The sequence below is a fragment of the Lissotriton helveticus genome, chromosome 10, assembly GCF_964261635.1.
Source record: "Lissotriton helveticus chromosome 10, aLisHel1.1, whole genome shotgun sequence".
Lineage (NCBI taxonomy): Eukaryota > Metazoa > Chordata > Amphibia > Caudata > Salamandridae > Lissotriton > Lissotriton helveticus.
In genome coordinates, this window is record NC_136071.1 from 182,605,698 (window position 1) to 182,618,981 (window position 13,284).

Consider the following 13,284-nt stretch of genomic DNA (forward strand, 5'->3'; position numbering starts at 1 on the left):
CAGAATAGCTGCAGTGACCAGCAGAAAGGATCTCTTGTGCAGTGCCCAGCAGAATATATGTCTGGTGCAGTACTCAGTAGAATGTATGTCTGCTGCAGTACTCAGTGGAATGGATGTGTGTTGCAGTGCTCAGTAAAATGGATGTGTGGTGCAGTGCCCAGTGTATTGTAGGCATGCTGCAGTGCCCAGCAGAATAGCTGCAGTGCTCAGCAGAATGGACCTCTGGTGCAGTTCCCAGCAGAATGGATGTGTGTGGTGCAGTGCTCAGTAGAATGGATGTGTGGTGCAGTGCTCAGTAGAATGGATGTGTGGTGCAGTGCTCAGCAGAATGTATGTCTAGTGCAGTGCTCAGTATAATGGATGTGTGGTGCAGTGCCCAGCAGAATGTATGTCTGGTGCAGTGCTCAGTAGAAAGGATCTCTGGCTGTGTGGTACAGTGCCCAGTGTATTGTAGGCATGCTGCAGTGCCCAGCAGAATAGCTGCAGTGCCCAGCAGAAAAGATCTCTGGTACAGTGCCCAGCAGAATGTATGTCTGGTGCAGTGCTCAGTAGAATGTATGTCTGGTGCAGTGCTCAGTAGAATGGATGTGTGTGGTGCAGTGCTCAGTAGAATGGATGTGTGGTGCAGTGCCCAGTAGAATGTATGTCTGGTGCAGTGCTCAGTATACTGGATGTGTGGTGCAGTGCCCAGCAGAATGTATGTCTGGTGCAGTGCTCAGTAGAATGTATGTCTGGTGCAGTGCTCAGTAGAATGTATGTCTGGTGCAGTGCCCAGCAGAATGTATGTCTGGTGCAGTGCTCAGTAGAATGGATGTGTGGTGCAGTGCTCAGTAGAATGGATGTGTGTGGTGCAGTGCTCAGTAGAATGTATGTCTGGTGCAGTGCTCAGTAGAATGGATGTGTGGTGCAGTGCCCAGTGAATTGTAGGCATGCTGTAGTGGCCAGCAGAATAGCTGCAGTTCCCAGCAGAATGGATGTGTGTGGTGCAGTGCCCAGTATAATGTAGGCATACCCCAGTGCCCAGCAGAATGTATGTGTGGTGCAATGTCCAGCAGAAACTAGTGGCCGTACAGTCCGGAGCAAGGAGGAGTGGGGGTGCAAGGGTTGAAAGCACACGGAGGGCAGATGTTCGACAGTCCTCACTCAGAACCACCTTGTCACCTCCCCCTTACTTACAAAAGTGGTTCCAGATGGTCCGCCCCCCACCAGCCTATTTCCTTCGTCTGTTTCCGCTCATGAACGACGTTGGAACGCTTCAACTGATCACTGGGGCAAGCAAACATTAACAAAATACATTAAAGAGCAGCATAATTATTTATTCAAAAGCAACAGTTATTAACGTGTGAGCTCTAACCAAGCTGAAATCATTTTCGTTTAAAAAACAATTACAGTGGATTTTCCAGCAAAAACTCGCATTTTAATCGAACCAAAGCTTTCCTCACTCCCCATGGCCCGGTGGTATTAACCACGTGGTGTACGCTGTCCATTTCCGGTCTGTGCTTCTTAGACAGGCTAGAAACAGGCAGAGAACAGTAGCTGACAGACGCTCACCAGAAGACTCTGCTCTAGAGGCTGATGGGGAATCTGAAAAACCGCACACCAAATAAAAGATGCTCCCCTTTATTATAAAAAATAATAATTATAAAAAGTTTTAATATTTTTTTTCTTTATTAAAAACACACGGAACTGCGGTGATTTCTTTGAACATTTTGGAAAATCTAGTCACACTCCTCTGCTCTCAACACCATCCCTATGGCCTTTTCAAGGTACAATTATCTAGAGTACAACTTGGCAATAAACATATATAATTTACGGAGGAAAAGCAATCGGAAGTGAAATTTGAAAGTCCCTTTGACCATCATCGATAGTCTTTTAGGAAGGGGCAAAAAATATACAATGCAAAAATGCAAACAAATTAAAGAGAACAAAAATCCCTAAACTAAAAAAAAGGAAATAATGTATAAATGAGTAACATCCTAATATCAGCACTTTATATTGAAAATTAAACAAGCACCTAAATACCACAGACTTCCTTAAACCGGAATCAGTGATTCATTTGCAAAATGTTTGGGAGCGATCTACAAGAAAGTGCTGCAACACGGCATCGCAAGTCCTTCGGCTGTGCCCCGCTGCGGCACTTTCAGAGCACAGGAATGCGACATACTTTCAATAATATGTCGCATTCCTGTGCTTCGCGCTGCGCTGGCGCACAAACAGCTGCCATGCGCTGGTGCAAGGATGCCTGCGTCATGAGGAGATTGTTTTCGTGCAGGAAGGGGCACCTTCCTGCACAAAAACAATCACTCCAGGCATTTTCCTCTTTCAATGTGTGCTGTAGAATGCAGGAGAGGAGAAATGAAAACATTTCTCCTCGTTGCTCCTCGCTACTCTAGGGCTACTGACGCATTTCCAGGGTTACGATTCCTCGTAAATCTGGAAATGTGTCTGGTTCCATGGGTGTTGCGCGGAAACACCCACAGCAAAACCCATGGAATGCCCCTTTCACGCAAAGTGCTGTGTGTAAAGGGGACATATTTACAAGGTCAGGAAAAGCCATGCAGTGTGGCTTTTCCGGTGCTTGTAAATATGGGGCAGAGAAATGCGCTGCCAGTGCGTCACAAAAAGTGACGTACTGGCAGCGCAAGGGGCTTGCAAATCTGCCCCTAAGAGGCTTATTTACAAGCCCCTTGCGCCGACGATGCGTCACTTTTTCCCATATAAAAAGTGACGCAGCCATGGCGCAAGGGTCTTGTAAATAAGCCCCTACGGTCCAGGTCCGCATCTATTTCACATTTTGTCCACTGCATTTGGCGAAACACACGTGTCATTTAAAACTTCAGTTTAAATTAGTCCGAGTTTTTAAAATGTTCAAGCTGTATTAAAAAGTTAAATGCTCCACTAATGAACTTTGCTTAAAAATTACACACACAACGCCACCATGTTGACAACTAGGTGCCAGTGCCAGTGCCCAGCACTGGAAAACACTGGCACAAATTAAGCACTACCCGGAATCCATTTTATTTGGGGCAATAAAAAAAAACATAATGCCCAACTTTTATATACTAAAATGTAAAAAGATACATAAAATAAAAAAGAGTAACTTTATATCACTCATTGGACCAATATACACTATAACATAACAACTGTGGGTTTATTACAAGAGATTCAGCACATCCTGCTGCTCTTCAATTGGATACGCCTCGACCCTACACTTTTCAAAGAATGAGTCGACTCTTCGGACGTAGAACCAGACACTTCATAATGTCCAACTTAAAAATACATAATGATGAATGACTGTTACTCTCTGCCCCAAAGCACCCCACTTTTAATGTAGTGTTAGGGGCACGGGGAGGTAATGCTAGCTGTAAGTGGTGTAATGTTGAGGAACTACAGAGCAGCGCAGGGATACAGTGCTGTACATATGGTGACCACGTGCCTTTACACAGAGATTTATTGATTGATTTACATGTATGTAGCATTGTTAAACCAAATTCTCTACGTGGAATGAAGAATCAAATGTCACGACAAATAGTGAATTCTGGAGTCATCAAAATAAATATAATAATTAAAGATAAATTAGGGGTTGGTTTTAAATCGTTTGTTAGCTGGCAAGATGGCCCAGCAAGTGGGGTGTTTACTGTTGACATTTGGTGTGATCTGCAGCTTAAATGTTCGAATATTGGGAAGGTCTACTCAACCTGTTAGCCTTTTGAGGCTGGTAGATTGAGTACCATGAAACTGCGTAATTGTACCACCAGTTATTACAATGCTTCGCAATTGAAAAACTGCTGTGAGAGGTTCTATATAATTTATTATGGTCCTTTAGGTGCAATACGAGGAATAGTATACCATCATAACAGACATGGCCATAGGTAAGCAAGGAGGAATAAAATTTCAGGAAGCGCATTCACATTGTATTGTATTGTATCGTAATTGCATTTCTATAGCGCTTACTACCCCAGACGAGGCGTCGAAGCGCTTTTTCGGCGAGTAGCACGCTACTCCGGGACCCATAGAGAATTAGTGTTGAATTAGTATAGTGAAACATGCAAGTACATGTTAAGTGGTGGATAGGTTAGTCAGTTAATTGGATTTGGAATGATAGCGGAGGACAAAGGTTTGTATTTATATAGCGCTTGTTGACGCACGCTATTCAGGAAGCCTACAAAGGATTAGTGGTGAATTATTATGGTGAAATATGAAGTAATTTCAGTGGTGGATATTAGTCAGTTACTTGGAGTGAGAAGGATAGCGGAGGGATAAAAGGGGAAGAAAGAGTGTCCTTCCCAGGTGCATACTACACACAGAGCACATTACAACTTTCTTTGTTACTTTAATTGGGTGCATTTTAAACCTGTGGAGCCTTAAATCCGTATGGCAAGAATAGACTAAAAGGGCAGCAGTTTACAGAGATCTTTTATTCAGCAGGGGGGTCATGGAGAGCAGGGATACACACTAGCCATGGGTTCCTGGCGCACTCAGCAATCCTTTCTGGGAGTGAAATCATTCCAAGATGGTCAGCGATGCGTGCACACGCATGCTCACACATGGCAGTCATTTTGGAATATGTTTGTTATGCTTTGTTGTCCAAACTATTCCAAGATGGCAGACAGCATTTTTGTAATGGTAAATTACGAAATAAAATGTGCATGGGGTGCACACAGAGAAGCAAGCAGCCTGGTGTCAGTGGGCAGATGTGGGCCATCACAAAAACAGAATAGAAGAAATAAATTAACAATAAATAAAGTGGAAAAGAAGTGTAAGCTGTCCATATGCATGGCACCTCAAAATTCACCCCCTCACGACAGCAGTACAAGGAAGCAACTTATCTATTAAGAAATAATACACAAGAAAAAATGCTCCAGAAACGGGACCAACACAAGAATTGAGAGGAAAGCCATCAAATATGGAGCATGGATCTGAGATAGACATGAAAGCCATCAAATAATGAGCAAGGAGCTGACCCATAGCCCACTCGATGTATATTGTATTGAAAACAGTAGGTCTCGACAATAGAAAGGTAAAGCTGTCAAAAATGAGGCCTATAAGAACACCAAGACACAAAGCCAGAAATCCTTATTAATGAATATTAGTTTTCTTTAATAATCATGTGATTACCATGAACAGCACATTCAGAATTAACATCCTCACATCTAGTGTGTACAATAAGACACCGAAACCAATTAATTGTAATTTGAATTGGAGTAAAGAATTAAAAACGCCAATGCATGGTTAATTATGTTCCCTTTGTATGAGCTGGCCTCTGCTCCTTTGGAAAATATATCAATGTCATGGTAAAAACCTTATACGACTATTGTAACTATAGCACTACTAATACCCCTACTAGGAATATTGCTCCTTCTGCTACTGATAATAATTTGAATGTGGCACCAGCCTAACAAATGCAGGTTGAAATTGAGAAGCAGATAAACCAGACTATAACCCCGTTTGTTCAACATATCACAAGAAGTCAAGCATTCGATGTGAGACCAGGAAAGAAATATTTGGAATACAACCCCTGAGCCACCGACAACAGACTTCTTCTGTGACATCAATCATTCAATCAATCAGGGGTTTATAGAGCGCGCTTCTCACCCGTGAGGGTCTCAAGGTGCTGGGGTTGGGGGGGAGCAGCTCCTGATCAGTTGAAGAGCCAGGTCTTGAGGTCCTTCCTGAATGTGTGCAGGGTCGGGGAGCATCTGATGTTCACAGGGAGATCCTTCGAGGTCTTGGGTGCTATGTAGGAGAAGGCTCTCCCGCTTGTTCTGTTTCTGTGGATGTGAGGGACTTCTGCCAGGGCGAGGGCTACGGAGCGGAGGTTCCTCTTGGGTATGTGGAAGGATACTCTCTCGTTAAGTTATTTGGGTCCGATGTTGTTGAGGGATTTGTAGGCTGGGTGAGAAGTTTGAAGGTGACCCTCTTCTCGACGGGGCGCCAGTGATATGAAGCCTATGCTCGCTAGGCTCAGTTCTGAAAGGGGGCTGAGGTGAAAGAGTTCGTAGTCATCAGGGATGACAAAACCTGTTTTGAATTAATTAGTAGCTTTCAGGGGACATTTGTTATTTTCAGGGTGAATTTGTCCTGATGAATGCAAACAAGGGTATCTGACATCAGTTGTCGATTCTTCAAGACATTATTACGATTTAGTAATAACCATTTTTACACGAAAAAGCTTGCCATATTTTACATCACGCGGTTTGCTTTTCGTTCCTTTCTCTATCCTCGCATTCAAAACTAGAATTGGCCGCACAACGCTGACGATTGAATGCCAGTGCATGCATCATGTTGATGTGTACAAACCATGCTAAGCAAAATAGAAAATTGAATCTCAAATGTTAACTGGGAACGAAAGGATTTAGTAAACTACTTTCTCGCTTGTTAGAGGGATGCAAACGTTTCCTTGTGTCAGATTCCTTCCTATAAAATCTCATTAAAAAATGAGGATGAAAAAATCTGCTTGATATCAGTGTAAAAAGTACAAATATCTAAGTGTAAGCAGATTTATTGATTTGTTCTGCTTTTCCTGCTTGATAATATTGCTGCTTTTCTTGGACACAGGTGTTGATTAGAGGCCGTATCTTGCAAGCGTCTTTAATTTTGTAAAGGAGAATAAATTAAAAATATATATATGTAAGTTAGGTTTTGCAGACATCTCCAAGTGAGTCTGTCAGTTAAGTCTAGGTAGTTCCTAAGAAGTCATGTCTCTGGCTCATGTATGCATTCAGTTACAATTTCTGGCCATTCAAACTTTTAATAGTCACTGTACATACATAACCTGGTGCCAGCCATGTAAACAACCCCTTGTTTGTTAATGTATATTTTTGCGAGTAGTTATTCAATGAGATGGATTTCAAACTCCTTTTGTCACTGCAATGTATATTTTCTCGCAATGTCATTTCGAAGGTGTTATCATGGTGGAAACATATGTTGCCTGTCTGATTATGTTCTTATCTCTTCCCTGTTTTTATTTACAGCCATGAGTTTCTACAGCTTTCTTCTGGAGCCTATCAGCTGCCATGCCTGGAACAAGGACAGAACACGTGAGTCTGCAAGCAGATAAGACATGTAAAATAGGAAACTGAGTAAAGCGGGGGGAATAAAGTTCAGAATGATAAGGGTGCCTGAGGGATAGGAAAACGTTCAGATTGATAGGGGTACTGGAAGGGTGAGAACAAAACTTATAATCACAGGGGTGCCAGATGGTTGGGAATGAACTTCAGAATGATATCAACACCAGATGGTCAGAAAAAGTTCAGAATGATAGGGGTGCCAGAGGTGTCAGAAAAAAGTTCAAAATAATAAGGGAGTAGGATGGGTCAGAATGAAAAGTGTGCAAGATGGGTGGGATTAAAGTTATGAACGATATGGGGTACTAGATAGATGGGACTTAAGTTCAGAATGGTATGGGTGCCTGAGGGATAGAAATAAAGTTCCAATTGTCAGGGGTGCTAAATGGGTCAGAATACTGTTCAGAATGATAAGGGTGTAAAGTATAGGAACAAAGGTCCGCATTATAGGAGTTCTGAATGGTTTGGATGTTTTGCAAAGTGTTACTCTTTCTCCTGTAGACAACTGATACATGACCTTCCCGGTTGAGTCGTTTTAAAAAAGTTTTTTGCTTAGTTTATTACATATTTCTATAGCATGGCATGGCCAAAAGGACAATAGAGTGCGGCACATTGAAGCAAGACAGAAGTAAATTGCTATTTGAATAGTAATGAGCAACCCCCTGGTACATTTCAAACACTTCTTCATAGGGAGAGGCGTATTTCAGGTTGATATTTAAACCACAAGCACCTCTTCTGGTTCCTGAAGCTTACAAAGGCGGTACATGTCTAGCTTGGTGAGATTTAGCCATGTAATTTCTAAACTGCAGCTCTAATGGTATCCTGCTCCTACTAGGCTGTAATCAGTGGGCCAGTGACATCCTATTTGACTACACTTATTAGGCCTGCACTGGCCACCTTGTCCCCCCACAGGTCGCAAACCTTTTCATCGCAGACAAGTGTATTATGTAAATAACGATTTATTTCTTACCCCTTCTTTGCTCCCTCATGAACATTTCACTTTTGGTGTTAGTAGAGAACTTGTGTCAATTAAAAACTGCAAAATTTGTTCAGTAATGTCAGTTAGTCCCACAGTGGGTCCTGCCCTTTTCCCTTCAGCACACAACTATCTTTATAGCTCAAATGTATTTATATTAGAGAGGCAACGTAAAATGATTGTACACAGAGAAGGTCAGTCAGTAAGCAAAGCAACTCAGGCCCATCCTTTGTCTTTTGTATCCTTTTATTCTTGTACTTCTACGCTCTACATATAAGCACAGCCAGCGCGTTTCGCCCTATCACAGGCTTCCTCAGGGCATGTCCCAAAACAAAAAGGCGTCAAAGGCTGAATAAAATCATACATTTCATAAAGACCAGCAACCATCCAGGATACACTTAAGTCAAGGTACACTAGCTCGAATTCAATTAGGAGATTTGGCGTATTTCCCAAAGTAAGTGTGATTAAGTCCGGCACAGTGGTCCAATTCTCCAAACTGTGTTCGGCTGTTTCAGCAGTGTTCAACGTCTGAAAGTAAATAGGCATTTCACTATTGAACATCTTTAAGGTTAGTGAGTTAGAGGCATTTGTAATGGGGGGTGGGGGGGCTCGGTTTTTTAGGGTGGTGGTTTCCGTAATATATGTTTAACTTGGACCCATACATGTAGCGTTAGTTCTCGTTAGAATGGACTATGTGCAATCGCTTCTGCAGTTCAGACACTCAGGTGAAATGTTTTTTTTTTTTAAAAAAATGTTTCCAGAAGGAAAAATATACCCCTTATATGAAACCTCATTTTATGGTGAGCTATACCCAATTAAGATTTTTGTGGCCGACCAGATTGTCTTTTTGGGCAAAACCTTGAGATATATGGACAACATCAATAGATAACTCAACCTTTTATGTTAAACAACTTACCTGGTGTCTGGATTACAAAATGAACCCTTGGTTATGTTATTTTCATGCCAGTGATCATTAAAAAGAGGAGTGGGGTTTACTATTATCCCTGTTAATGGCAGAGGTATTTTCAGTCGTTTTCAATGGCATGAGGTATGGAGTTTAGTTTGTCTACCTTTTAGAATTTTTCTTTTTGTGGTGGTGGTTTAAGGGGACTTTGCACATGCTATGTATATCGGTGTTGATTCGGAGAATGCATGATTACCTGTATTCTTCTTGGGTCTAATACTTTGGAGTTGGCTAGTGCACAAGTGGCAGGGGGAGGCTTGTGTTGTTATTGTTGTTTATTATTGGTCATTGTGTTTTTTAGGTTTCCTAGTTATCCTCATTTGGTCTTGAATTGAGTAATGGTCTTTCTGTGCCCTGAGTAAGGTGTACGGCATCCGCCCGGTTACACCGAAACACGCATAGGCCTGAGAATGAAGCCATTATAGGGCCTTTAGAGGATTTGAACACGTGGTCCCAGATGATGTGTGTAAAGGATTAAGAAACAGCGAAGTAGCTCAATATGGTGGACGGTTTTCTACTTTGAATAAGAAACTACATTGATAATTGGTGGACACTGTTGATGAACAGAAATCAATTGAATTGCCAGAGGGATTCACTTCAGTAAGTTCTGATGTTTGTATAACTCTTCTGTACAAACTGGCGTATTCATGGAGATCTTCACTGAGTGATGTTCTGCCCCTGTCAGGTGTGCTGCTGGTAGACCCATCACAGAGGCTTTAAATGTCTGCACAGTTGTAGGAGACAATAGGTTGTACTACTAGACCTTCAATATTTGAATGACATACTTCTGTTCTGCTGGAAGAATTGCAACAGTGGTATTCAATGTCTTCGTGAGACTGGTTGCATTAAAGGTGAAACTCACAGCAGAAGCCTTTGATGTTTACATGCCAATGCTGTGCAATTGGGGTAATGCCTCACGACTCACTGCGTACACCTTTCATTTAGTCAAATTAAAAAAATTCAACATGTATGTTTCTTTTTTTGCAGAAATCGCCTTCTGCCCGAACAGCCATGATGTCCATATCTACAAGAAGGATGGCCCCAAGTGGACCAAGGTTCATGAACTGAAGGAGCATAACGGAGAGGTTACAGGTGAGAGGAGTCTGAGAAAAGCCTCTGCTGCGACTCATTTTGGATTCAGTTTAAGTAGGGTTAGAGAAGCTGCACCCCTCCATTATAGTCTTGTAGGCTAGGACCTATCATGTTAATGCAGCAAATTGACAAATGAGAGGCCCCGAGGTTGGTAGATTACACAAGACACACATCATGGGTTGGAGCAGTATACCACTCATTTGAAATTGCTTCATCAGGGAGATATTTTGTGCCATAAACGGATACATGTTTTTAAAAAAGATTTTAGAACTATTTTATATTCTAATTTATCAGCAAAAAAAAATTAAATCAGTAAGGACATAGTCATAAAATTATAGAATTTAACAGCAGAAAAAAGTTATGGCAAGCGCATCTAGGGGCTTACTTAGTTTGGCAGACAGGGCACACTGCCACAAGAGGGGCAGAGTACCCTGTCTGCCAGAATCGCGGTCCACAGACTCTATTTAGAGTCATATTATTCTCCATGTTTCTGCAGGCATCTCTTTTGATGGTTCCACCAGCTGGAACCTTTAACAGACTAATATTGGGCCATCGGTCAAAGTAAACACAAGGAGGTGATGGACGGTACACTGAAACTTTTGAGACACACACACCCCAGTCACAGATTTGAGTTAAATCCATCCTCGTTCTTTAGCTCACTTTGCCACCCCAGTTCAGACCCAGCCATATGCAAATCAGTCTTGTCCCTGTTCCTTATGGGAACATTCCAGCCTGAACTAACAAGCCAGGTCTTCCCTGGCCGGAAACACGGATCCTGGGACCGGTTTCGGGGTAATACCCCTCATCAGCCAGGCTAGCTTAAAGCCAGTGGCAAAGTGAGCAAGGAACCCACGTCTGAGCACACCCTGCCAATTTAGGGCGAACAAAGCAAACATAAGGAGATGATGGGACGGAGCACTGAAGCTTTTCAGACACTCAACCCCAATCACAGATCTGGGTTGAATCCATCATCGTTCTTTAGCTCACTTTGCCACCTCAGGTCAGCCCCAGTACCTCAGACTATACACCCTATACAGGGCAGATGTTCCTTTAGGTGGTGATCTCTAAATATGGCAGTGGGTCTTCTGCAGGAGAAACAAAGTGAATCCCTCCACTGCCCTTGCGGACCGACAGACTGGCCACCAAACTCTAAATAAGCCCTCAGGTTACCCATCTCCTCCCTACTCTTGACACAAATAGTCCATGGTCTCAAGCTTTAAGTTACTGTACTTTATACTGTTGGCTTCGGGGTTACTGCTGTGTTGGAGTCCATCATTATTGATGGGAGATTCTTCTGTGTGCTCACAGCAGTTTCCGGGAAACAAATATTTTGTAGGTCTCCTACTGAAAGTTTTTTTTCCCCTTTAGGCGTTTTTGTGTCTCTTCTCGTTTGTATACTCAACCCACCTTTGCTCCATTGTATACCTTCAAATTCTAAAGCTTGTCCGAGCAGGGCTTGTGTTGTAAACAAACAGACTGTAGTCGCCCATCTCTGGACTGTTTCAAGTTTTTTTATATCCTCAAGCCACATGCGTCTATTCGAAGAAATGCATTTATATAACTTATGTATGGTTATTTGGGTTGTACAATTTTTAAACTTTTGAAGTTTTTAATGTCGCATGTATTTATTTTTGGCTGCAAGTTTTATGGAAATTATTTTCTGAAATAAAAATTTATGACTGACTGTATGTATGTATGTATTAGCTTGTATGGTGCAAACTCCACCCAAATTGATTTCAGAAGGCTGTATAATCATGGTACAGTTTAACACTGGCACCAGGTTTACACATGATAGAAGTAATCAGGGAATAACAGGCAGTTTACGAAGTTAGACAAATTACATTATGTAAGAGTGAAAAGATGTGCAATAGGCATAATAGGTCAAACAAAGTACATAGGTATGGGTCAAAACAGCAGCACTACAAAAGAATATTTGGACAAAGTTAGCGGCATGTGAGGCAGAGGTACAAGGCATCGAACAGGCAAGGCCAATACTGCAACAAAAAAAGTCAATGGGAGGTGTCGCGCTGCAGCCCGCCCAAGGAGACACAGGACACAGAGCTCGGGTAGGGCAACCTTCTTTATTCCCTGCCAGGAAGTTACTGGCTTACAGCCTACTTACTCCTCCTTTTCCTGTCCCTCATTTCCGCTTCCTCCTCGCCTGACCTGTCTCTACGTGGTCAGGCATGGCGACACGACATCTCCCCCTTTTGTACAAAGAAGTGATGCTACATCTCTTCAACGAGTCGCCGTGGTTTCCTCACCTGACGTCTGGGGCGAGCCTCTCGGTTTGGCGTGTGGCTGCGCCGGTCAGGGTTATTGGTCATTCTCGGAGATGGATGGTAGTTGACCTCGTTGCTGTCACTTTGACTGGCGAGGCACTTGACGTTTGACCTGAGGATGTTTCTTGCCTGTTCACAGGATTGTGTCTCTTGAAGTGTGATATGTTTCTCGTTATTTGCTTATGATCAGCTTTGGCTGTAATCATGGTTCCTTTCCTCTTGTGGACCTGGAGGGGAAGATTCAAATATCGGCTGTCCGCTTTCGTTCGCCGGTCACCTCTTACTATGACCCAGTCTCCTTCACGGATGTCAGCGTCTTTGGCATGTCGGCGACGGTCAGCATACGTTTTCATCTTCTGCTTCTTCTTTCTGTCGATGTCGACCAGCGTGTCGTGGTCAACAGTGACTGTCCGTGGTTGAACCATCGTGTTCATCGTGGGCACTCGTGTCCTGGGTGTTCTTCCCAACATTATTGTGGCCGGGCATTGATTCGTGGTATTGTGGGGAGTGGTCCGGTATGCCCGCAATACTTCGTTTAGAGTTTGCTGGACGTCTCGGCGTGTCACTTCCGCTTGTTGGATGGCTCTCTTTAGCGTTCCCATGAATCGCTCCACCATGCCGTTGGCTTGTGGCCACAGTGGGGTGATCTTTTGATGTTTAAAGTCTAGATGTTTCGCGAACTCTGCGAATTCATGGCCATTGAACGGGGGTCCGTTGTCGGACTTAACTCTTGAGGGGACACCCCATGCTGCGAAGATGTCATCCAGTACGGGAATGACGGCCGTTGCTCTGGTGGATGGTATCATGTGTGCAAAAGGAAATCTTGAATACTCGTCCATGACAACCATGATGTACTGTCCGGATTGTAGTGGTCCGAAGAAGTCAACCGCAACTTGTTTCCAC

The 13,284-nt window shown here is 43.0% G+C and overlaps 1 protein-coding gene across 1 annotated transcript in view; it reads left to right on the plus strand.

Moving 5' to 3' along the window:
- Positions 1-13,284, plus strand: part of ARPC1B (actin related protein 2/3 complex subunit 1B) — a 101,034-nt gene that overhangs the window by 45,509 nt on the left and 42,241 nt on the right. The window contains exons 2-3 of the mRNA XM_078665052.1: positions 6,975-7,040; positions 9,995-10,099. Coding sequence (XP_078521178.1) covers positions 6,977-7,040; positions 9,995-10,099 — 169 coding nt within the window. The 5' untranslated portion in view covers positions 6,975-6,976. The remainder of the gene's footprint in view (positions 1-6,974; positions 7,041-9,994; positions 10,100-13,284) is intronic.